Raw genomic sequence first — 27,866 nt, 5'->3', positions numbered from 1 at the left:
GAAGAGAATCTATCAAAATCTGCTTGATTAGACATACGAACTCTCCAGAGGCTATTTTCAAGACCAACAATTTTTGACCTTACAATTTCTTTCCAATTATGTTTATCTGGAATTTCAGAATGATGTAAATAATCAGTTAGATACCCGAGCAAGTCAGACTTCTTTGAGGTATAATATAAATTTGAAATTAACCCGCAGCTTGACATGCATCCGCTCAAAATGAAGTGAAATAATGCAACGTTAAACACACGTTTGGTATGTACATTGTTAGGCATCAAACACAATCTGTGTAAAAACATCAATTTTCTTCTATCAATTTCGGTCTGCGCTGATGTCCATCCTAGCATTCCCAGGGCAATGTCTGATCTTGTATGTATTGGAAAACCTTGTAAATGTTTGGCAAAATACCTCAGAGTTTTATCCAATAAAGCGAGGTCACTTTTTGAAATGTTACACCATAATTCACTTCCATAAAACATTGAAGGGAAAATTACCTTTTTAATTACATTTGCAGCAACCAAAGGATTTAAACCATTCGGTTTAAAGCCAATACCAAACAGACCGTGAAAAAAGATTTTTTCCCTTTCTTGCATGCATCGAGTATTGCGTCATGCGATGTCAGCTTTGAGTTAATCCGGTGACCCAGGTGTTTTGCCGAAACGGCAACCGGCAAACATGACGGGCCAAGATACCATTTCATATTGATATAATTCTTGTACTGGGGTCCGAAAATGATAATGTATGACTTTGTGACACTAAGCTCGAATCGCCACTTATTACTGTAGTCGTATGCTATATCTAACAGCTTTTGTAGATTGCTAGGATATATAGCCAAAAGTGAAATATCATCAGCTAGGGTTGGATTTCCCACGGCTAAGGATCCAATCTTTGCTCCAAATCCACTATTTTCTAACTGTAGCAGCAAGTCATTTATAAATATTGTGTACATCAAGGTTAACAAAACACCCTTGTCTCACTCCTTGGCCAATTGAGAACCAATCTGAAAATTGCCCATTTACAAGAACTTTACTCGATAATTTGTATACATGTTAAAAAATATCAAAAGGGATTTACCCGTAATTCCCAACGTAAATAATTTAAAAAGCAGTCCTTCGTGCCACACGGTATCAAATGCCATTTTTGTATCAAGAAAAGCAGCAAAAACCCGTGAACCCATGTTTACATTATATTGTACTGATTGCAACAGCACAAAACTCGCTGTTGTGCAGCCTAAACCTTTCTGGTAACCATGTTGTTGTGAACTGGGTATACTAAAATTGGTATCTTTGAGCCAAGTTACCAAACGTTCATGAATAATTTTCTCAAAGGTTTTGTAGATAACAGGCAGTAAAGTAACAGGCCTGTAACTTTCGAGGGAGTTCTTTGATTTTCTGTTACCTTTGTACAGTGGTATTACTAACCCTTTTTTGCAATCTACAGGTATGTAAGATTGATCAATCATCCGAGCAAATAAAATTGTCATACACTCGATGAGGTAGTCGCTGCCATAGATCAAATGTTCATTGCAAATTTGATCATGGCCCGATGCTTTTGATTTCTTTAGACCTTTAATGATTTCTCTTACTTCGTTTAAACTGATACTGGTCTGTAAGGCCTCGATATGGCTTACTTCGTCCTGTAGACCCCGATTTAATTCTCTCTCTATAAATTCATAAAAGTTTCCGTCAAAACTATGGTTTAAATTCGGCGTGTGAATGTCGTCATAGTATCTGGCAAAGCCATTTGCGATGGAATCATCATCACGGACACAAACTCCGTCAGTTAATAGTTCCTGACAAAAATTTATATTGTTCCCTCTCTTAATGTTGATCATTTTCCAAAAGTGTCTTACATCGCATTCATGTGCTTTTTCAGTTTCTTCATACACCTCCCCCATATATTTTTCCACAGCCAGTTTTTGAACGTTTCTAAAGTCTCTCTTCTTATCTTTATATTCTCTGTAAGAATTAAATTGACTACCCCTCGGTCTTCCCTCATTTATCCAAGTATACCTAGCTTGTCTTTGAAGTTTATGTGCTTCTTTGAGTTCATTTGACCAGTATGGTTTGGCATGATAATTGAATTTAGACTTTGGAAGCGCGATGTCGCTTGACTGCTGTATTGCATTAACAATGTGCCGGTAAAAGCTATCAACATTGTCCGAAATAGTATCTATATCTAAAGTTTTCAGGCGAAGGTCCAGCTCAGATTGATAGTTTTTCAAGATATCAGCGTTTAATTTATTCCAGGCTATGTTGTTTCTCTTCATAGACTGTCTGAAGTCTCTCCCACAGGTCACTGTACGAAGGGAAGTAAGGATAGGGAGGTGGTCAGATATCACGTGCTCTTCGTGATCTGAAACAATGTGCACACTTCGTAATCTACCTATGCATTGATCCGACAGTACAAAATGATCAATCATCGTTCCTGCTGGGGTGAATGTATAACGGGAACCAGTGCATATTATTAAATGTCCAGCACTCACTAGATTATTATATCGCAAGAACTCATGAAATACTCTATCTTTGTAATCTCTGAAAGTGTCTGGTTCAGCTACTGCATTGAAATCACCAGTAAAATACACGTCCCCCAGCTGTGAGTACTGATCATATACATATGTATATGCATATACAATGATGTGTAAGTCATTTTCAAATGAATATTTTATGATGCATATACAATGATGTGTAAGTCATTTTCAAATGAATATTTTATGATGCATATACAATGATGTAAGTCATTTTCAAATGAATATTTTATGATGCATATACAATGATGTGTAAGTCATATTCAAACGAACATGTAATGATGTATAAACAATGATGTGTAAGTCATATTCAAACTAACATGTAATGATGCATATACAATGATGTGTAAGTCATATTCAAACTAACATGTAATGATGCATATACAATGATGTGTAAGTCATATTCAAATGAATATTTTATGATGCATATACAATGATGTGTAAGTCATATTCAAATGAATATTTTATGATGCATATACTATGATGTGTAAGTCATATTCAAATGAATATTTTATGATGCATATACAATGATGTGTAAGTCATATTCAAACGAATATTTTATGATGCATATACAATGATGTGTAAGTCATATTCAAACTAACATGTAATGATGCATATACAATGATGTGTAAGTCATATTCAAATGAATATTTTATGATGCATATACAATGATGTGTAAGTCATATTCAAACTAACATGTAATGATGCATATACAATGATGTGTAAGTCATATTCAAATGAATATTTTATGATGTATATACAATGATGTGTAAGTCATTTTCAAATGAATATTTTATGATGCATATACTATGATGTGTAAGTCATATTCAAATGAATATTTTATGATGCATATACAATGATGTGTAAGTCATATTCAAACGAACATGTAATGATGCATAAACAATGATGTGTAAGTCATATTCAAACTAACATGTAATGATGCATATACAATGATGTGTAAGTCATATTCAAACGAATATTTTATGATGCATAAGCAATGATGTGCAAGTCATATTCAAACAAATATTTTATGTTGTTGTTGTTGTAGGGTTTAACGCCATTTTTTCAGCACACGATAGGCAAAACATGGCGGCCAGTATTAATGGTGGAGAAAGAACCCGGGAAAGCACCCGGAAAGAACCACCGACCCACGAGAAGCTACTGGCAAGTTTTCTTACATACCCATATTTGACTGAATCCGAGACTCGAACCCACGCAGACAGAGGTGAGATGGCAGTGATCCGTAACGGAGAGCGCTTTAGACCACTCGGCCATTCGGGGCCCCGAACATTTTATGATACATAAAATATACAGATGTCCTGACAATTCTTGTCGTTATTATTATCATTGGTTCTGTTATTATAGCCACCATACTTCAAGAAACACTTACAGTAAATCGTTAATTCATTTTAAGAGCAGTTTAACGTAATAAATGTCTTGAATGATCGACAAAATGCCAAGCCCAAATTGCTGAAATACCGTATAAAAAGCGAAAAATAGGTTTTATTTGAACTCTCTTACATACCAGTTTATTTTAATTCTGACAGTGACACAGCGTTTTTTGTGAACATGTTAATGTAAAATCATCTATTATGACAAATCATGACGGTCAAAAGCATTAGAGTTTTTTCAGGCATATAAAGGTATTCACTATTTTGCTATTTGTGGTTATATATATATATATATATATATATATATATATATATATATATATATATATATATATATATATAAGTAGTGAAAGGGGATACCCTAGCGTCAATGGGAATTAGCATTAAAAAAACCCTTGGGACAATCTAGCGTCAATGGAAAATTAACATGGAGAAAAATCGTGGGACAATCTAGCGTCAAGGGGAATTTAACATGGGAATAAATCGTGGGACAATCTAGCGTCAAGGGGAATTTAACATGGGAATAAATCGTGGGACTGTCTAGCGTCAAGGGGAATTGAATATGGGATTTTTTTTTTTTTTTAAAAATTTTTAAATTTAAATTTAAATTTAAATTTAAAAAAAGGGGTAGGCAATGGAAAGGCTATCTCTTTTCGAGAAATATGGCTGGCCCTGAAAAGGGCCTTTGGTTTTTCTTCTTCTTCTGCTTCTAATTTCTTCTTTTTCTCAACCAACTTCTTATTTTCTCTCCTACACTCTTTTTCTTCTTTTTTTTTCTCCTCCTCTTCTTTCTTCTCTTCCTCTTCTTTCTTCTCTTCCTCCTCCTCTTCTTTCTTCCTCTTCTCATTTTCTTCTTCTTTTTCAATTTTTTCGTTCCATTTTGTGACGATCGTGGATAAATACCTATGTATCTATAATCAGCTGAAATTCCTATGAAATCCCACTATCTATTTATAGCTCCAACTTGTGGGTTTTTCCTTTGGAAAATCCCACTGTCTTTTTATAGCCTCAGCTTGAGTGACGTTCCTGTTTATGAATTCTAGTATATATGTATAGCTACAAAATGTGGAAATCCCCAAGTCGATATTTATAGTCTCGAAATTTCCAGCGTCAGTGACGTCACTGTACTGAACACTAGGGATAAATATCAACAGTGTTGCAAGTGGCTGACCTGAATACGCGCTACTGTAGGTAGGTAGGAAGAGTGTATCTGATAGGGATAAAGTGAGTTTCATACGGGCAAACAGAGACCAATAGACACACACAGCGTACGCGCGCAGACACACACACACACACAAAAACACACAAACACACACACACACACAACATACGCGTGCCGACATACTCACACACACACACATACTCACACACACACACACACACACACACACACACACACAACGTACGCGCGCAGACATACTCACACACACACATAAACACACACACTATAAAATAGATAAAATTAGTAACTACTTACAATATCAACTTCTGTGACGATCGTGGATAAATACCTATGTATCTATAATCAGCTGAAATTCCTATGAAATCCCACTATCTATTTATAGCTCCAACTTGTGGGTTTTTCCTTTGGAAAATCCCACTATCTTTTCATAGCCTCAGCTTGAGTGACGTTCCTGTTTATGAATTCTAGTATATATGTATAGCTACAAAATGTGGAAATCCCCAAGTCGATATTTATAGTCTCGAAATTTCTAGCGTCAGTGACGTCACTGTACTGAACACTAGGGATAAATATCAACAGTGTTGCAAGTGGCTGACCTGAATGCACGCTACTGCAGGTAGGTAGGTAGAGTGTATCTGATAGGGATAAAGTGAGTTTTATACGGACAAACAGAGACCAATACACACACCCACACAACGTACGCGCGCAGACATACGCACACACACACACACACACACACACACATACACACACACACACACACACACACATACAGAGGGAAGAGGAAAAAACAAACCCCAAATATACTATCAACACAGAAGGGAGATGATACAAACCCCAAATAAACTATCCACACAAACGTACGCGAACGCATACAAACCCCAAATATACTATCAACACAGAAGGGAGATGATACAAACCCCAAATAAACTATCCACACAAACGTACGCGAACGCATACAAACCCCAAATATACTATCAACACAGAAGGGAGATGATACAAACCCCAAATAAACTATCCACACAAGCGCACGCGAACGCATACAAACCCCAAATATACTATCAACACAGAGTGAAGAAGTAAAAGTTTTTTGAAAGCACCTAAGCCCTCGCCTGCAATGACCAACTCTGCCAAACACCTACACCCCACCCCACCCCACCCACTCCCAACACTACAAAACCCATTTAACCCGTTATTTTATGGCATCAGTGTGTGATTTAGGAAACATCAAGACACAAAATAATGGAGGAATAGACTGACTATTGTTTACCGACTTGCATGCCTAAAGAGCGTGCGTGAAGGAAAACATCCTTCCATTTCAATTCTAACTAAAACATGATCCAGAGGGATAGAGATAGGTGAAAGGGCACAATTTCATAAAGTGTGAGTAGAAAACAAAACACGCCATCCTTATTATACAATGTCAAGACCAAGAGACACTTACGTGTTTTTTCTGGTCTATTCTCTTTTAGAAGGTAGTATGAAATTTCACATCAGGGCCAACGCATCGGCTCACATTGTCAATTTTTCCATTTCCATGTCTTTACTGGCACAAGTTCTTCATCATCTTCAATTTCTTCTTCTTCTGAATCCCTCTTCTCTGTTTCGTCTTGTTTTTGTTTATTCTCTTTTCTCGTAGGGCACTCTGAATTCCAGTGTCCTTTCTCCTGACAACGATATTAGGTATCTTGACTTTTGTCTCTCTTTCTTAGACGAAGCAGGTATTCTGGAGACAAATACCCATTTACCTTTGCAGATATAGCAAACTTCATTAGCACTTGCACACTTTCGTATGACTCTCATCAAATCAACGACCAAAAGAGTAAGTTTTGTTGCCACTTTCGCATGTGAATTATGCTTTCGTATGACTTTTAGCAAATATTTGACCAGCAGGTCGATCTGTGCTGACTCTTCCATCTTTGATCGTTTGAGAGCGGAATGAATACTCTGACGCTAAGACACTCTCCTTATATACAGAGACCTGCTGCGTATGAAACCTAGTCAAATGTAATTTTGCAATAAGATGAAACGATTTCATTGAGGAAGTAAAAGGCAATGATGTACCGTATCGCCTCACACAAAACCTGAAGTGTTAGTTCAAATCCGTGTCAGCGATTTCGAAGACGACATAACTGGGCTTTAATCAATGCTCTCCATTTCTGCCACAAAACCACGAGTCCTGATTCACGCCAAAAGAAATTTCGTTCGGTCCATAAAAAATAGTATCACATCTGAGAAACGCAAAAACGAACTTCCAGAAAACTGAGAACGACGGCTTACACCTACAACGTAAATGTATGAGTTCAAGTAGTGCGTAAAACTTAGTCAAATTAAATTTTTATAGTCAAGACGAAACGATCTCTTTTCGAAGAAGAAAGCAGACACCAAACGACAATGGCGACCCGTGTCACACAACACTTTTCAAAATGTGTATGATCAGAGGTTTATTTAGCGATCTGCACGGTTAAATTAAATGTTGATGTATTTTGCAATAAGACGGACACAATTTCTATGGGATCGCCCATGGTACGATTGTTCGTGCATTAGTTTAATTTTTAAAAATATTTTTTTATATAAATCGCCTATAGGATAGACCCAGTAAAGCATGGCCATTCTCGTCACTGTCTGAATAGCTACTCAAGTCAATTCGAAGCGAACGCGGTAAGAAAATAAGTATAGCCAATGAAATGGCTTACAACGGGTGATGCATTGTTTTGTTCTAGGACTGTGTGGCATAATAATCCCTATGTTCTTGCGTTGTTACCATTACAGTGCAGACACTGAAATGTGAACTTACAAGCCCTCTTTGTGTGTGTGTGTGTGTGTTGTACCATTTCCTCTTACCACATCAAAATACTGAGCGTCACAGTATTGGTTCGCGTTTTCAAGCTGACCATTTTTTTATATCTCACTTAAACATTTCGACATAAACACTCACACTCACATCGGTAGAATCAGAACAGACGTGTTACAGTATTGAGGGGCATGTTATCTTTTTTTTTCAAACCAATAAATTTGGGATTTGTATGAAGTAAAGAACCGAAAGTACAGTGAAACTCAAGGATGATGACCCAATCTGTCTGTCTATTGATGCATGTATTTACTTAAGAAGAAATATGACCTCTAAAACACAAAGAGATACGGCAAGCATGATTAGATTAAACACAACGATGTTTTTCCTTCACGCCTGTGTAATTTAGAGTTTCAATCGTCTTTGAACACAAACTTGGTCTCCTTTTGTAGGGCTTGAAATAATAAAAAAAGCTGAAAAATCTTAAGCACTTTGCTATAGATAATTTCATCAACAGACTAAACAACATAAATATCGTTACAACAATAGAAAGCCTTAAATCTTCTATCAAAAAGAAATGCATGAAAAAAATTAAAGATTAACGATAACTAACCAATGAAACCGAATTTAACAAAGGCAATGACATGTGAAGAAATGCCTCTCACTTTGGAAAGGTAGGCGAATGTACTCTGTCATGCACCATCAACTTGAAAAAAATTATAAACAGAGAGAAACCTGAATTCAAAATTCAGTTGTTTTTTTTTTCTTCAAAATTATTTCGTTTCTTTTTTCTTTTTTTTTTGGAACAAATCTAAGCACTAATATAGAGTGGAAAAGGGAAAATGCACATACAAGCTTTGATATTTCTGAAAAAATGAGGGGATATTCCTAACGTTCATAACCACCTATATATGCTTGGACTTGTCTGTGACTTATCCACAGAACAAGATGTACATATTTCTGGTCAAGCTGCAAGTGTGTGCGTGTTTTTGAAAATGGTAAAAACTTGGATATACAATTTTCTCGTGACACTTATAAAGTGAAGAGTCTGTGCAAGTGTCAAAAGCCAAAGTCATATAAGTTTTGTATTTTGTACGGCTTGTAAAGATTTCCACTTTAGGAAATGTGAAGTATCACAAGTTATTATCACAAACAGAAGTGGAACATAGGGGCTTGCAAGAAAGAAAATAACCCAGACAGTTGGTGTCATCAAGAGTGCTAGAGACGGTACCCGAACTTGCTTGCTTGCTTACTTGAATTAAAGTGATTTTCGCTCTAATGGAGCATGTATCACTGGTTTAATAACGCACCGCGTGATTTTTAATTACTCCTGGGGAAGGAAAGAGAGCCTCATCCCCCAGGCTTTTATGTACTCACAGACTATTTTTAAATTTAGCCACTCAGGTGTAGGACTAACTAGTCCTTAACAACCTGACTGAAAGGCTTTACACATGAGTGGGAATTGTCTCACCACACACTCATTTTTCTGTCCGAGCGTGGTAAAGGAGGAAAAAGGTGCTCAGCAAGACAGCCATGGATGTTAAGTACTCACCAAAACGCTAGCCCGTACTTATTTCAAATCAAGTCCCGTTTTTTGCTAATCGACAATAATAAGTACCAATAATGTGTTAACCACCTGTGCAATTAGTTCAAATCTAACGAGTCTGTTAAATTTCCTAACATATCTGTCTAATAGTAGTACTTAGTGTACATAAAAATAGCCATACTGATCTTATTTAAATTATTATGTCTAAGCGACATATACCAGTTTGGTCACTGTTAGGTTTAAAAAGTTAAGTTTGTTGCAGTGTTCCAATGGGTCAAGTTTGTTTCGAGAATAGTTTAGTCAAGGAGGGATACCAAGCCAAATATGGTTCCCTATTTAATAAAAAACAATCTTTTGGAGCCCTAAAAAAAGTCTGTTTTTTCTGTTAGAAGGTAACACGTCTCTCTTTTGCTTTCACGTTCTTTCCCGCACTCCTAGTCACATGATTCTTGATATCAGGAAATGCGTAGCCATGATGGGCGGTAATGTAAGCAGCGGCTTCTACCGGTTGACTGAGGGGGTATCCAGTGTAGGTTTGTCTGTAGAATTGGGGAAGAACTCTGACCCCTAATCCCCATTGAGAAGGTCTTGGTTTAAAGGTGTCTAGAGATCTGTAGGCAACGTATTGTATGGCTCTAATAAACTGCCCTGCTATGTCATACAATGCTTGATCTAGCCCCATTTCGGTGTACTTTTCAACGAGGGTCAGCGTCCCCCTCCTCCTCCTCAACAGCCTCAATTTTTTTTCTGGTTCTGATACTAATTCTTTAGTTGAGGTAGATAGTTTCAAATCCGCGGCTATGGTGTCTGTCGCTGTTATTGTTGTTGTGGTTGTTCTTTCAGCTGAGATTGCCTGTAGTATCGGAGTGAGAAAAGAACGTAGTGCCTCCGATAATTACATTTGAGTTTGCCATACCGTTTGTGTAACATAATTGGACCTTTGTTTTGCCACCACTCTTTCCGGGACGGGTTGTTTGTTAGGTATAGTCGGCTGTTGACTAGCTGTTATTTGTGTTCTCGAGGTGGGTGGAGTACTAACTGGCTAGGTCTGCATTTCTTGCTCCCGCTGCTGTTGCGTATATTTCTTCCCTCCACACCGAGTTCTGGACCTAATTCTTTAAATTTCGTTGTACCCGAACTTACATTATCCATATTATCACCAACAAAAGAAAACAAAACGCACAGACCTAAAAGAAACACTCATTCACTTTTTACAGAACATTACTATTTTTAAAATTTTGATAAGCGACGGAAACGAACAACTTAGAGTCACACTTTCTAACCAAGATAAAGAAATCATGTGCTGATAGACTCACTTCTGTATTTTTTCTTCTAACTGACTAACATATCATAGGCAATGGAATGTTATTTCTTTTCGAGAGTATGGGGTAGCCCTGAAATTTTTTTTGGGAAGTTGAAGCTATGGCGATCGCTTAGGTTATAAGATGGCGGCCTCCTCTGACGACAGGCTTTCTCACAGGATAAGGTCTGCTTCTTCGGAAAGAGAAGAAGCCTATGTGAATTTGCATAGGGTCATGACAAGTCTGATACCGAGACCTGAAGAGATAGACAATATCATAATGTTGAAAGTCACTGAAGACCTGAAAGAAGAGCTCTTCAAGGAGGAATTCAAGAAGGAGAAAGAAGAATGGACGGAGAAGTACAGACTTCATAAACAGCAGAGAGATCAGCAACAGCAGCAGCAGCATGAACCTGGCAGAGGCTTTGTTAACAGTTTTATCGACACCAAAGAGTTCTTCTTCTCTTTCCGAAGAAGCAGACCTTATCCTGTGAGAAAGCCTGTCGTCAGAGGAGGCCGTCATCTTATAACCTAAGCGATCGCCATAGCTTCAACTTCCCAAAAAAAATTTCAGGGCTACCCCATACTCTCGAAAAGAAATCACATTCCATTGCCTATGATACGTTAGTCAGTTAGAAGAAAAAATACAGAAGTGAGTCTATCAGCACATGATTTCTTTATCTTGGTTAGAAAGTGTGACTCTAAGTTGTTCGTTTCCGTCGCTTATCAAAATTTTAAAAATAGTAATGTTCTGTAAAAAGTGAATGAGTGTTTCTTTTAGGTCTGTGCGTTTTGTTTTCTTTTGTTGGTGATAATATGGATAATGTAAGTTCGGGTACAACGAAATTTAAAGAATTAGGTCCAGAACTCGGTGTGGAGGGAAGAAATATACGCAACAGCAGCGGGAGCAAGAAATGCAGACCTAGCCAGTTAGTACTCCACCCACCTCGAGAACACAAATAACAGCTAGTCAACAGCCGACTATACCTAACAAACAACCCGTCCCGGAAAGAGTGGTGGCAAAACAAAGGTCCAATTATGTTACACAAACGGTATGGCAAACTCAAATGTAATTATCGGAGGCATTACGTTCTTTTCTCACTCCGATACTACAGGCAATCTCAGCTGAAAGAACAACCACAACAACAATAACAGCGACAGACACCATAGCCGCGGATTTGAAACTATCTACCTCAACTAAAGAATTAGTATCAGAACCAGAAAAAAAATTGAGGCTGTTGAGGAGGAGGAGGGGGACGCTGACCCTCGTTGAAAAGTACACCGAAATGGGGCTAGATCAAGCATTGTATGACATAGCAGGGCAGTTTATTAGAGCCATACAATACGTTGCCTACAGATCTCTAGACACCTTTAAACCAAGACCTTCTCAATGGGGATTAGGGGTCAGAGTTCTTCCCCAATTCTACAGACAAACCTACACTGGATACCCCCTCAGTCAACCGGTAGAAGCCGCTGCTTACATTACCGCCCATCATGGCTACGCATTTCCTGATATCAAGAATCATGTGACTAGGAGTGCGGGAAAGAACGTGAAAGCAAAAGAGAGACGTGTTACCTTCTAACAGAAAAAACAGACTTTTTTTAGGGCTCCAAAAGATTGTTTTTTATTAAATAGGGAACCATATTTGGCTTGGTATCCCTCCTTGACTAAACTATTCTCGAAACAAACTTGACCCATTGGAACACTGCAACAAACTTAACTTTTTAAACCTAACAGTGACCAAACTGGTATATGTCGCTTAGACATAATAATTTAAATAAGATCAGTATGGCTATTTTTATGTACACTAAGTACTACTATTAGACAGATATGTTAGGAAATTTAACAGACTCGTTAGATTTGAACTAATTGCACAGGTGGTTAACACATTATTGGTACTTATTATTGTCGATTAGCAAAAAACGGGACTTGATTTGAAATAAGTACGGGCTAGCGTTTTGGTGAGTACTTAACATCCATGGCTGTCTTGCTGAGCACCTTTTTCCTCCTTTACCACGCTCGGACAGAAAAATGAGTGTGTGGTGAGACAATTCCCACTCATGTGTAAAGCCTTTCAGTCAGGTTGTTAAGGACTAGTTAGTCCTACACCTGAGTGGCTAAATTTAAAAATAGTCTGTGAGTACATAAAAGCCTGGGGGATGAGGCTCTCTTTCCTTCCCCAGGAGTAATTAAAAATCACGCGGTGCGTTATTAAACCAGTGATACATGCTCCATTAGAGCGAAAATCACTTTAATTCAAGTAAGCAAGCAAGCAAGTTCGGGTACCGTCTCTAGCACTCTTGATGACACCAACTGTCTGGGTTATTTTCTTTCTTGCAAGCCCCTATGTTCCACTTCTGTTTGTGATAATAACTTGTGATACTTCACATTTCCTAAAGTGGAAATCTTTACAAGCCGTACAAAATACAAAACTTATATGACTTTGGCTTTTGACACTTGCACAGACTCTTCACTTTATAAGTGTCACGAGAAAATTGTATATCCAAGTTTTTACCATTTTCAAAAACACGCACACACTTGCAGCTTGACCAGAAATATGTACATCTTGTTCTGTGGATAAGTCACAGACAAGTCCAAGCATATATAGGTGGTTATGAACGTTAGGAATATCCCCTCATTTTTTCAGAAATATCAAAGCTTGTATGTGCATTTTCCCTTTTCCACTCTATATTAGTGCTTAGATTTGTTCCAAAAAAAAAAAGAAAAAAGAAACGAAATAATTTTGAAGAAAAAAAAAAACAACTGAATTTTGAATTCAGGTTTCTCTCTGTTTATAATTTTTTTCAAGTTGATGATGCATGACAGAGTACATTCGCCTACCTTTCCAAAGTGAGAGGCATTTCTTCACATGTCATTGCCTTTGTTAAATTCGGTTTCATTGGTTAGTTATCGTTAATCTTTAATTTTTTTCATGCATTTCTTTTTGATAGAAGATTTAAGGCTTTCTATTGTTGTAACGATGTTTATGTTGTTTAGTCTGTTGATGAAATTATCTATAGCAAAGTGCTTAAGATTTTTCAGCTTTTTTTATTATTTCAAGCCCTACAAAAGGAGACCAAGTTTGTGTTCAAAGACGATTGAAACTCTAAATTACACAGGCGTGAAGGAAAAACATCGTTGTGTTTAATCTAATCATGCTTGCCGTATCTCTTTGTGTTTTAGAGGTCATATTTCTTCTTAAGTAAATACATGCATCAATAGACAGACAGATTGGGTCATCATCCTTGAGTTTCACTGTACTTTCGGTTCTTTACTTCATACAAATCCCAAATTTATTGGTTTGAAAAAAAAAGATAACATGCCCCTCAATACTGTAACACGTCTGTTCTGATTCTACCGATGTGAGTGTGAGTGTTTATGTCGAAATGTTTAAGTGAGATATAAAAAAATGGTCAGCTTGAAAACGCGAACCAATACTGTGACGCTCAGTATTTTGATGTGGTAAGAGGAAATGGTACAACACACACACACACACACAAAGAGGGCTTGTAAGTTCACATTTCAGTGTCTGCACTGTAATGGTAACAACGCAAGAACATAGGGATTATTATGCCACACAGTCCTAGAACAAAACAATGCATCACCCGTTGTAAGCCATTTCATTGGCTATACTTATTTTCTTACCGCGTTCGCTTCGAATTGACTTGAGTAGCTATTCAGACAGTGATGAGAATGGCCATGCTTTACTGGGTCTATCCTATAGGCGATTTATATAAAAAAATATTTTTAAAAATTAAACTAATGCACGAACAATCGTACCATGGGCGATCCCATAGAAATTGTGTCCGTCTTATTGCAAAATACATCAACATTTAATTTAACCGTGCAGATCGCTAAATAAACCTCTGATCATACACATTTTGAAAAGTGTTGTGTGACACGGGTCGCCATTGTCGTTTGGTGTCTGCTTTCTTCTTCGAAAAGAGATCGTTTCGTCTTGACTATAAAAATTTAATTTGACTAAGTTTTACGCACTACTTGAACTCATACATTTACGTTGTAGGTGTAAGCCGTCGTTCTCAGTTTTCTGGAAGTTCGTTTTTGCGTTTCTCAGATGTGATACTATTTTTTATGGACCGAACGAAATTTCTTTTGGCGTGAATCAGGACTCGTGGTTTTGTGGCAGAAATGGAGAGCATTGATTAAAGCCCAGTTATGTCGTCTTCGAAATCGCTGACACGGATTTGAACTAACACTTCAGGTTTTGTGTGAGGCGATACGGTACATCATTGCCTTTTACTTCCTCAATGAAATCGTTTCATCTTATTGCAAAATTACATTTGACTAGGTTTCATACGCAGCAGGTCTCTGTATATAAGGAGAGTGTCTTAGCGTCAGAGTATTCATTCCGCTCTCAAACGATCAAAGATGGAAGAGTCAGCACAGATCGACCTGCTGGTCAAATATTTGCTAAAAGTCATACGAAAGCATAATTCACATGCGAAAGTGGCAACAAAACTTACTCTTTTGGTCGTTGATTTGATGAGAGTCATACGAAAGTGTGTAAGTGCTAATGAAGTTTGCTATATCTGCAAAGGTAAATGGGTATTTGTCTCCAGAATACCTGCTTCGTCTAAGAAAGAGAGACAAAAGTCAAGATACCTAATATCGTTGTCAGGAGAAAGGACACTGGAATTCAGAGTGCCCTACGAGAAAAGAGAATAAACAAAAACAAGACGAAACAGAGAAGAGGGATTCAGAAGAAGAAGAAATTGAAGATGATGAAGAACTTGTGCCAGTAAAGACATGGAAATGGAAAAATTGACAATGTGAGCCGATGCGTTGGCCCTGATGTGAAATTTCATACTACCTTCTAAAAGAGAATAGACCAGAAAAAACACGTAAGTGTCTCTTGGTCTTGACATTGTATAATAAGGATGGCGTGTTTTGTTTTCTACTCACACTTTATGAAATTGTGCCCTTTCACCTATCTCTATCCCTCTGGATCATGTTTTAGTTAGAATTGAAATGGAAGGATGTTTTCCTTCACGCACGCTCTTTAGGCATGCAAGTCGGTAAACAATAGTCAGTCTATTCCTCCATTATTTTGTGTCTTGATGTTTCCTAAATCACACACTGATGCCATAAAATAACGGGTTAAATGGGTTTTGTAGTGTTGGGAGTGGGGGGGGGGTGGGGGGGGGGTGGGGTGTAGGTGTTTGGCAGAGTTGGTCATTGCAGGCGAGGGCTTAGGTGCTTTCAAAAAACTTTTACTTCTTCACTCTGTGTTGATAGTATATTTGGGGTTTGTATGCGTTCGCGTACGTTTGTGTGGATGGTTTATTTGGGGTTTGTATCATCTCCCTTCTGTGTTGATAGTATATTTGGGGTTTGTATGCGTTCGCGTACGTTTGTGTGGATAGTTTATTTGGGGTTTGTATCATCTCCCTTCTGTGTTGATAGTATATTTGGGGTTTGTATGCGTTCGCGTACGTTTGTGTGGATAGTTTATTTGGGGTTTGTATCATCTCCCTTCTGTGTTGATAGTATATTTGGGGTTTGTTTTTTCCTCTTCCCTCTGTATGTGTGTGTGTGTGTGTGTGTGTGTATGTGTGTGTGTGTGTGTATGTGCGTATGTCTGCGCGCGTACGTTGTGTGGGTGTGTGTATTGGTCTCTGTTTGTCCGTATAAAACTCACTTTATCCCTATCAGATACACTCTACCTACCTACCTGCAGTAGCGTGCATTCAGGTCAGCCACTTGCAACACTGTTGATATTTATCCCTAGTGTTCAGTACAGTGACGTCACTGACGCTAGAAATTTCGAGACTATAAATATCGACTTGGGGATTTCCACATTTTGTAGCTATACATATATACTAGAATTCATAAACAGGAACGTCACTCAAGCTGAGGCTATAAAAAGATAGTGGGATTTTCCAAAGGAAAAACCCACAAGTTGGAGCTATAAATAGATAGTGGGATTTCATAGGAATTTCAGCTGATTATAGATACATAGGTATTTATCCACGATCGTCACAAAATGGAACGAAAAAATTGAAAAAGAAGAAGAAAATGAGAAGAGGAAGAAAGAAGAGGAGGAGGAAGAGAAGAAAGAAGAGGAAGAGAAGAAAGAAGAGGAGGAGAAAAAAAAAGAAGAAAAAGAGTGTAGGAGAGAAAATAAGAAGTTGGTTGAGAAAAAGAAGAAATTAGAAGCAGAAGAAGAAGAAAAACCAAAGGCCCTTTTCAGGGCCAGCCATATTTCTCGAAAAGAGATAGCCTTTCCATTGCCTACCCCTTTTTTTAAATTTAAATTTAAATTTAAATTTAAATTAAATTTTTTTTTTAAAAAAAATCCCATATTCAATTCCCCTTGACGCTAGACAGTCCCACGATTTATTCCCATGTTAAATTCCCCTTGACGCTAGATTGTCCCACGATTTATTCCCATGTTAAATTCCCCTTGACGCTAGATTGTCCCACGATTTTTCTCCATGTTAATTTTCCATTGACGCTAGATTGTCCCAAGGGTTTTTTTAAATGCTAATTCCCATTGACGCTAGGGTATCCCCTTTCACTACTTATATATATATATATATATATATATATATATATATATATATATATATATATACTCACCAACCATCAGATGGTGTAAGAATTGATGTATAATTCCGCAGAAGAAGATATGGAAGACTTTTTCCGAAGCCGTTTCAAAGTCATATGGAGCAAGCACTCCAGAACGTTTCAAGTTCATGGATACAAACGTACTAAACCTGACCCTGTTCCAGCTGGTGCAATACTCAGTGACGGGTCATTTGAGTTTACTTGGACTGAGAAAGACTTGATGAAAATTCTATGCAGATTTACAAATTAAGCTGATAAACACTCCGGAAAGGAAAATTTATTTTAAAAAAGCCTGATTCAGAGTTTATAATCAAAATGAAACAACATTATTGTGTGTCACTTGATGAGCTAAGTAAAATTCTAGAGATGCTGAAATAACATTTTCGGTCACCGATGAGGAAAATCGTCGCCGTCGCAATGCAGCTACTTTTACCGCGGAGGCTGTTCCCGGAGTTAAAGTTACACAGGCGCGTTGGTGATATTGAAAATTTCCTGGCAATCATCCGAAGAGTCTTTCAAATACGCGCCCAGAAATAATATCGACATTGTGTCAAATTCGCATCCTTGTTCAAGGAGAACATTGCTATCAGTGCGGACGTTTCATTACCAGTTTTATCATAGGAAGGGAATTTAAGTTATGAAATCTCAAGTGCGTATTTTACAAGTGGTTGCTTTTATAATCTTGAACCGCAAAGACATTGTGACCATCAATGACTAAATCGGCATAAAGTTTTCAACCTCTTCTGGAAGTTTGATAAATACACCGTGTTCAGGGTAGACACTTTTCATATGCAGAAAAATTCCCCATATATATTACCCAAGCAAGCAGTTTAAAAAATTGCTAATGGATATAAAGTGAGTGATAACATCATAGTCAATCATACCTGTGAACCTGGATGTACTCAATACCGCGACGTAAAAAAATAATTTACCCCCCCCCCCAATCGAATTTATGTGTTAAGGTGTGTTATCCAAAAATTATAAACATACATATTTAATAAACCCAAGTTACTCAATATTTCATCTTGAATTCAAACTATCAAAGTCAGGTGTGGCGTGCTTACGGCTCGTTGACGCTGAAAAGCATATCTGTGAATTGATAATTTGTCTTGTATGTTGTTGTACTGAGTACCAAATACAAGAGTTGAACCTCAGTGGAGACATATGAACGACGAGTGAAATCAGGAACAAATTTCGATGTAAACATCTTTATAAATTATCAGCTCACTGAGCGTTATCAACCTCTATCTCAATGTCAAATTGACATGTGCTGTAATTATACAAGTACAGTGTGAAAAAGTGAAATGAAATTCATCCTCAGGTAAGTAGTACATCTGTGATAAATGACAAATTAATAAAGTAATAAAAGTTTTAGAAGAATAAAATGTTTCATGTACTATTTTTTTTAATTATTTTGTTCAAAATTCATGGTAATTTGTGTTTGGAGCTTTTGAGTAGGTAGCTAAAGTTCAAAATATTGCAACGTTTGTAACCAAGTTATGTATTGCACCTTTTATATAGGTCAGGGCCTTTCCAATAAGTTATGAAATACATCCCCATTATTGTTTTGAATCACACAAACCTAATTCATGCCTTTTTTCTATGGATTAGCATTATCGGACGTCTTCAATTTACAGATAACATTTCTTTCTGTCTCTGTGCAAACTTCGTAAATATTTATCAATATTTAAATTTGCCTTAAACATACATGGCATTATGTCTCGCCAAGAAAACAAAAACACATACCATGCATTATGTCTTGCCAAGATAAAAAAAAACAAATAAACAAGCGAAATAACAAACTGCTACTTCTTTAGTTATATGTGGTGGGTGGTTTACCGACTTTGTCGTGGACTATACTAGCTGATAGGCTGCGTATGTCGGAGGAAGGAACTTTATGTCAGAATAAAGATGCCTGTCCTGCATCCAAGATTTTGATAGAGAGAAACGTGATATATATCCAAACTAATTGCATGCCTAGCCATACATCTTGAAAGTATGTAAAACATCGCTCTTGTCCACAAGAACATGTGTATAATACGTAAATAAATAAATAAATAAATAAATAAATAAATATCTTTTTGTAAATGAATACTAATCTTCGGTGCGTAATAATTAATGCAAACATCTCTTCAAGTATACCGGCGTACCTTTCTACCTACCTAACGACATGCATGAATACATACATACATACATGCATGCATGCATACATACATACATACATACATACATACATACATACATACATACATACATATTAATTAATTTTGTCTTCAGAAATAGTCTTGTCATCGTACTTTATTATAAGCAAGATCAGTGTTAGTGATGGATGATACATGGATGGGAGATGATTGCCCTTGATGTCAGCAATTGACTTTACTGATTTCGGATGGTTGCAATGTCAAATCATTCGTAGTTGACACGTTTAATTTCAGTTCGTACAAAATTGGGACGAGACTATTTCAGATAACTCATATGCCCTAAAAATAAAACGTTTTAATGTTATATAGCCAGAAATATGTGTATTTTTATTTCTGGTCTATTCACGTAGTGGAAAACTAAAGTAACTATTAACATACAACCAAATGGACTCTAACGTGACGTTGTGACATTTAAAGAACAAGATTATTTCATCATTGTCAGTAGTGACTGCCGTCAGTGTTACCCATCTGAAATTTATAAGAGTGAAATCATTCCATGTAAAGAGTGTTGAAACCATATTTATGTAAACACAAAGAAATACTTGTACAGTATGTTACACTGCGCACAGCAAGTGCCTCTGGTGCAATCATGCTCTCTGTCTCTGTGTGGGACTCTTGGTGTGTGTGTGTGTGTGTGTGTGTACTCATGTGCATACATAAATCCGCCCACTTAACTTATTTTCAGAATATATCATTAAATATAACTAGATCCCTTCATGAGATCAAGAAATGGATCACAAACCTAACAGCCGTATAAGCTGAGCAGAAGTCAGCAGTCGAATTTTATAAATCTCTTATTTACGATTGACATTACTGTCGCAAAGAATCCGAGAATATTTTCTCCTTGGATTGCAATGACATATCAAATATCGATACCTCCGATGAGATGGAAATACAAAATAATAACATCTTTAGGCTACTAATCACGTGTTACAGTAATAAAATAGCGAAATTGATGCATTTATTGATTAAATTAGTACTGTTAAATTGGTGGTTGCATAAACATGATTTTACCTCATAAAGTGATACTCAAAATTAAGTGGACAGATATGAGAGCGCTGTCTTTCAATTTACTGACATAACTAGTATTTTTATAAAAATTGCATGTCATTAGGGACACGCTCACCTTTGGACATTCGTTATTTGCAGTTGGACACAAACACACACTCTATGTATGCATGTATGTATATATATATAAGAATAAATCTCGTATCACATTGATAAATATAATATAAACCCATGCATCATAAGTCTAAGATGAGATCTGATGATGATAATTTAACGTTAATTGGTATATCTTTACACTGAATATATATATATATATATATATATATATATATATATATATATATATATATATATATATATATATATATATATATATATATATATATATATATATATATATATATATATATAATAATAATAATAATAATAATAATTTGACCGATAACAAATCTTCTGTATAAATTTATACATTTCTTCTTAATACTTCGTGCCAAGTATATACAATGAATTATTATGTTCAACAAATAATGTTTTCTATGTCACTAAGGTGTTTTATGTTGGGGTTTCTTTAGTTGGTTTGTTGCTGTTTGTTATTTGTCGGAGAGGGGATACGTGCAGGCCGTTTCTTATTCCAAAGGTGTAACTTTATATGCGAAACAAAATGGGACCAAAAGGTAGAACACACGTAACGTTTTTGAGACCAAACACCTCACTGAATGTAAGACAGGTAGGGCATTTGGTCTTTATTTAGACGGCCTTTTCTCGAATGAGAAAGAAATTTAACCTCACTGCTCGATTGTTATTTCCTTGTAAAAAGTGTACTGGAATTTTACACCACCTGAAAGAAAAAAGATTTGCAATATAAGTAAGTGAGTGCATTTTTATAAGGTACATTGACACTATTTATCTCAACTGGATACGTAGATGAATTATTCTGTGTATATTCCCAGGGGATTTACCCCTCCCCACCTCACCAACCATTATGAATTCTTTTACAAGTTTGAAGAAAATTGAATATCTTTTATTTTTGACCGTTTTAATGAATTTATGGCTTATTATATCATCGATCTGTCCCAGGTACTACTTACTCTATCACATGCATTATCGATCTGACAGTCCTGCCGCCCACCACGTATGCATGTATGTATGTATGTATGTATGTATGTATGTATGCGTGCGTGCGTGCGCGTGCGTGCGTGCTTGCGTGTGTGTGTGTGTTTGGGGTTTTTAACGTAGCTTTCACAATTTTTCATTCATATCGCTACGATGTCATTAGTGTGACAGTTTATAGAGATGTCAGTCACTGGGGCATCATGGGTGATGTCCTATCCAGTCACATTATCCTGACACCAGTCCAACTTGTCCTAACACTAACATCTTAATGCTGAGCGCCAAGCCTCCTTGCTGCTAGTACCATTTTTAAAAGTATTTGGTACGACTCGGCCGCGACCTCCCGCATCCGAGGCGGACGCTCTAACCACCACGACACCAGAGCGGTCTGTATGTTTGTATGTAAAGCGAGACAGCCAAATCAGACTGTCATTGATTGGACATGCATTGCCAGTGTTTAATGATGTTCTCAGAGACTTTACTCTAATATATACGTTACTTGTGACACTTAAGCCATGAACTCTGTGTGACTATTTAATAACTTCATTTTGGTTGACCATATGAAACAGCCTTTCCCTAAGTACCTCAGTGGTATGTTTCCGTCATCTAGCATGTCTGGCCTATTGAGCTGTCTCTTGTATTTTTTCTGTTACAAGTAAGATAGTTTTGTTTCTGGGTAACAGGTCTAGCGTGAGTTGTATCGCTATGGTTTAAGCCTGCGTCATGGTTTGTGAGATTTTTAAACCCAGTGCACTCTTAAGATCTTTAGTTTAAGTTCTGTAATATAGTACACATATTTTATTAGTTACTCTCGTTCCATATTTTTGAGTTTTCCAGTACTGGTAGGTCTATTATGTAGGATAGGTCCATCTCCTTCTCAAACATGACTGTGTCCGTCTGGGTGTTCAAATAACGCTGGCATTGGCTTCGATGTTCTTGTCCACTTTGTTTGCCTAATGGATGCTAAAGTCCCCTTCCCATCCCACCATGGTCAGTCCATATCTGCAGATCATCTCGATCATACACAAGGATAAACTTTCATCTGGATCAGTGTAGTTGTTGTCCGCTATTATGCATGCATGCGCAGACGGGCATAATCACATATTTCCCTCTATTTCTTTGAAAAAAACGGCAGTGATAATAAATTGCCTTAAGAGTTCTTAATTTAATACAAATTTACATGACAGTAGCTCTTAATAGTATGACTTAATAGTATGTTTTTCTATTTTAATACACACATTCACAGCGAAATAGACTCCAATGATCATGACGAAAGAGATTCACATATTTCAGAGTTGGATGTATCATAGGAATTTAAAATTCAATGACTGTACCTTTGTCAATACTGACATAGATTTCTTATGCACGTATTATAGTAAATGACACCATTGGGTCGAAAAAATCATGATTTGCGAGAAGAGTTGTCTGTAACCACTGACAAGAAAGGGACGCGATTGTAAATTTAGATACTGACGCTTCCTGAGTGCTAGCATTTTAAAAACTGGCCAATTATCAATGATGAAGATTAGAAGAATATAAGCGGCGTTGGATTAAACCAGCTGAATTTAATTTACTCAAATTCAAGATCATTATTGACGCAAGTGTGTGTGTGCTTCTTGTTACCACATAAATGAAATACTTTTAGCAAACAGACGAATGGGCAATTGTTCTAAATAAATCAAATGAAGAGACGAATTGCCAACATGAAAATTTTAAAACGGTGTTAGACATACATACTCCTTGAAAGATATGAGTCACTGAATGAGAACACAGTTTGAAGTATAACCATGGGTTAAAAAGTGTTTAAAATGAAACAATAGTGTCATAGCACAAAAAGTCTTTCACATACATGAATAGAACGGTTGTTGGAACATACGTAATACTCTAATATTGCACAGGTATAAAACACTGAATGGAGACACAGATAATGACGTAATCATAGCTGAAACCTTTCATGTCACTTTCATGCCCTTAATTTGTCAGATACATACACTGCATAAGCTTTAATTTTGAATGTGTCTTTGATAAAATACAGGCCGGGATTGTTTTAGTATATAATATATCGAATGAACTTCATAATTGATGGCCTTTAGCGAGAGAACTTGGGCTACAATCTTTGATAAATACGGTAAAGCCGACGTAAGCTTGATATTAACGCCTTGCGTACAGGACCCTTTATTACAGTCAATTATATTCGAAGGGATTCAGCAGAAGACCTGAGATTTAGTGGATTAATATAAATGAATGTAGACCCATTCGTGCTCATTATTGGCGTAATCATATACATGCTTATTTTCACACAGAAATAATGTACTATATCAAACAGGTAAATGAGCACGTTTGAAATGCAATGAATTAAAAAAAAATATTAATAATAAAATATTAAATAAATAAATAAATTAAGATACAAATTCATAACACAACATTAGAAAGTCTTTTGAACATATGCATAAAAATGGTTGTTAAAATTTATACACTATTTCAATGATATGAGACTCTTAATGGCGACATCGTCTATGGCATATCTTTGTTTAAAAAAAATGAAAAGAATACTTTAAACGCATGAAATCGAAGGATAAAGCCATAACATTCAAACAAAACGTTTTTTGTTGCTGCATGCATGCATTTTAACCGAATGTTAGAACATATGTAGCTGTGTGATATTGCAAGGATATGAACTGAATGGAGACACAGGTAAATGTATAACAAAAGTTCGAGTATGGTTAAGATTCGTTACACTAAATTAACGTGTTAGCCAAATTCATTGCATAATCTACTATTTTTAATATAAATTCGTCATATGTACGTTCTGCAAGTCCATATAGATTTTCTTTTGTTTTAAGTGCTGGTGAGTTCAAACATGTCGTCATGTTCGGTGTAAGTTTGGTCTGGTTCCGTATTTTACGGCAAAACAACACTTAAGATTCTATTGTAAAGTGCCTTGAGCAAGAAACACAAAGGTAGCCGACTCAGGCTGATCCGATTGTGGAATTCAAACCATCATCATTCCGGCCACGAGTCCAACACTTTAACCACTGAAATTCCGTTGATCCATAATATTTTACTTTTAAATGCAGAGTGTTTAAATTATTATATGCGTTACGTGTAATCAGAAATTGATGCTCACTTTTGAGATTTTTAGAATTACATCTGCGCAGTTTGATTTATTTCTTCCCGGCAACAACTATGCTTCTGTGTCAACATTATGAAATTATCTAGTAAATGGAGTGATGGCAGTTTTGTGTTTATATGTTCCAATTTTGTGTTTATATGTTCCAATTATATTCATATTCTCATATTAAAAATGATTTTATATCTTTGTTAATAATATAATAAATGAGTAACATATGAGGTCAAAGTCAGGAACAAATAACTGATACAACAGTCTCTAATTCTCAGTTTTTAGTTTATAAAAAAACATGGTGTCATCTGATGATGGATGGATATATCAATAATTAATCAAAATCAATATTATATACTCATCGTGATTAAAGTAGCAACAACAAACACAGTTCATATTATTATTAAACACGAAATACACACACATATCACTCATCTCTCTCTCTCTCTCTCTCTCTCCACACACACATATCTCAATTGCGTATCGTGAATTTTCAATATCGTGAACTTACGTATTCTTGTCCCGTTTATAATTCACATGGTATTCGTAATAAATCATCATGTATACAACTATGACGAGTAGTGTTGACGGCTGAATCTTTTAACCCCTTGCCTCTCTGTGAGTAAATGAATACAGCATAAATGATAGAGTTTCAAATCACGGATGCTTTCTAAAAACTCTATTTACATTTTCTAAATACCACTACACAAATTGTGACAATAAGCTTTTATTGCATCCTTTTGTATTCCATAAAAAATCAAAAATATTTTGTCTCTGATTTTTTGCCTTGAAATTTACTTATTAGTAATGATTATTACTTAAATTCAGTAGAAAGCAGAATAAAAGCCTCAAACACAAATAAAAGAGTTATTTGCGTTCGGTCATTTTTGGTTTTGTGTATGATGGCAACGCAAACTGGTGTGATTCGGCCGGTTCAGGAAAGGTCACTTACACTACAAATTCCAGTCATCAAATCCAACCATGTTTTAGAAAATGCAAGATAACCTATGCTGACTTTTATAACACGTTACATCCAGGTTGCTTCCTAACATAAAAAAGACAGCCTTGGTCCATCTGAAGATTCAATTAACACACTAAAACAGCAGAAAAGTAGATAAAATATATAAAGAACTTAATTAGTGTAGATGACTTTTTCTAAAAGCTACACAGTACTGTAATCTATTTTTATCCAGTGTTTGGTAAGCAAAAGTAAATCATTCTTTGCAATAACACTAAAACCAAAATAGATAAATAAACCTAATGTTTGGTTGTTTTTCACCTCTTTTTCTAAACCTTCCCACCATTATATGTTTTCTGATTAATGTTAACTATTAATTACAATAATTAATAAACTCTTCTAATTAAGGCTGATTGCCTTTTACAGTTTCCAATTATAAAACTGCATCGCCCTCAAACGACACCAAAAACCAAACGAAACTGGTCCATTTTGTGAAAATGCTGAACGTTCGAACTCTTCACCCTGTGCATTTTTCTATAAAGGTCTGTGTGACGTTTGTTCTAATAACTACCTATGTAACAGTTTCGGTATGTTATACGATGCAAATATTCTGTTGTGAGTCATTTTTGTCTTAAATAGTACGTCCTCGTTTTGGTTTCTGTCGACACCAAATCACACGTTCTCATTTGATAGTTTGCGAGTGCTAGGGGATTAAACATTCCGTTCCGTCACAATTTTCATTATTGTCTTTGTTTACCCACACGACATTTAAAAGCTTGATCACTCCATACGAACAGTAATGGAACTTTCGAAAACCTATTACTGTCGACACACGAGATTATTTTACTGTGGGTTACAAAGTGTATCCAGGTATTCGCCTCGGGTACATGTACAACTTGACTCTATATATCTCAGAATAAATTTGTCGGCCAACGTTCCCTCTATGCGAATGGTAGATGTGCGCGCTATGCAAGCATTAAGGTTACTTGAGCCAAATGTGTAGATCTTCGTCGATTGCGATGCGCGGGAATGTCTGAGCAGCCGCGCGCGCAGCTTAGAGGGAACGTTATTGTCGGCACTAGAGCAAACAAATCCTTACTTAAGTTTCGAGTGATATTAGTTGATAATATATCCGATAAGTAGTATATTTGACATTTTTTACTTCATATGAAAGAAAAAAAGAAATATATTTAACCTACAAATCTTACCAAAAAATCATCATTAATTATCCTGTTTCATCCATGAAACACACTGGGATTTCAACCAACAATGTTTTCTACATTACTCAGGTGTTGGTAATTTTCTTATCAGCTGAAGCATATACGCAACCTTTTCCAGAGATGTGCATGTATGATTAAAAGATAACCTTAAAAGGAAAGAACACATTTATCTTTTATCTAACTTGAGGTCATTTGATCTTCAAGTTTGTATTTAGACGTCCTTGCCTCGCAAAGGAATGAAACTAAACCTCTGTCCTTGGTAGCTATTAATATTCCTTTGTAATCAGTGTACTGAAATGTTACACCATATGACTGGAGTAAGATTAGCAACAGCAGTTAGCGAGTACATTTTTGTAAGGTACACATATTGAATACGTAGAATAATTATTCTCTCGGGTTTACCCCCCTTCACAGCCCAGCAACTAATAATAATTCTACCAAACCGAAACCGAAAATCCTTTATATTTCTGACCGCTTCCAGTACGTATGCATTCATGTATATATGAAAGTACTATAATGTCACCTTTCTGTTTTCTTGTTTCTGCTTCTGTCAATTTGTTCTTTACAAATACCTCAAAAGTATTTTTTTTACTCACATATACAACTTCCGGTTGGTGTTTTATATTGATTGATAGATAAAATAATCACGAAATAATCCAGTTGTTATATATGATCAATAATAATAATAATAATAATAATAATAATAATAATAATAATATCTTTGGTATGACTCGGCCGGGGATCGAACCCACGGCATCTGAGGCAGACGCTCTAACCACTAAGCCGCCGGAGCGGTAAGAAGAAGGAAAAGAAAGAAAAAGATGCTGTATGGTTCCGTTTCATTTTCTTCTTTATGTTGTGGATATCCAATCATTCTTTCACATATCAGAGATTGTAGACTAAATCGATAACGTAGTGGCA

The 27,866-nt window shown here is 36.3% G+C and overlaps 1 protein-coding gene across 2 annotated transcripts in view; it reads right to left on the bottom strand.

Annotated features, from left to right (window-relative positions):
• Nucleotides 1-1,007: 1,007 nt before the first annotated feature.
• Nucleotides 1,008-27,866, bottom strand: part of LOC149782842 (uncharacterized) — a 42,336-nt gene continuing 15,477 nt past the window's right edge. The window contains exon 2 of one of the 2 annotated variants that reach the window (XM_089934936.1): nt 1,008-2,355. In XM_089934936.1, coding sequence (XP_089791062.1) covers nt 1,016-2,355 — 1,340 coding nt within the window. In that variant the 3' untranslated portion in view covers nt 1,008-1,015. Of the gene's footprint in view, nt 2,356-20,985; nt 21,375-27,866 lie in introns of those variants that run through there. The other variant, XM_089934937.1, reaches the window with a different exon arrangement.

The sequence above is a fragment of the Sinohyriopsis cumingii genome, chromosome 15 (genome assembly GCF_028554795.1).
Source record: "Sinohyriopsis cumingii isolate HCF-2022 chromosome 15, ASM2855479v2, whole genome shotgun sequence".
Classification (NCBI taxonomy): domain Eukaryota; kingdom Metazoa; phylum Mollusca; class Bivalvia; order Unionida; family Unionidae; genus Sinohyriopsis; species Sinohyriopsis cumingii.
The sequence above is the reverse complement of the archived record's forward strand: the minus strand, read 5'-3'. Positions and strand labels throughout refer to the sequence as shown.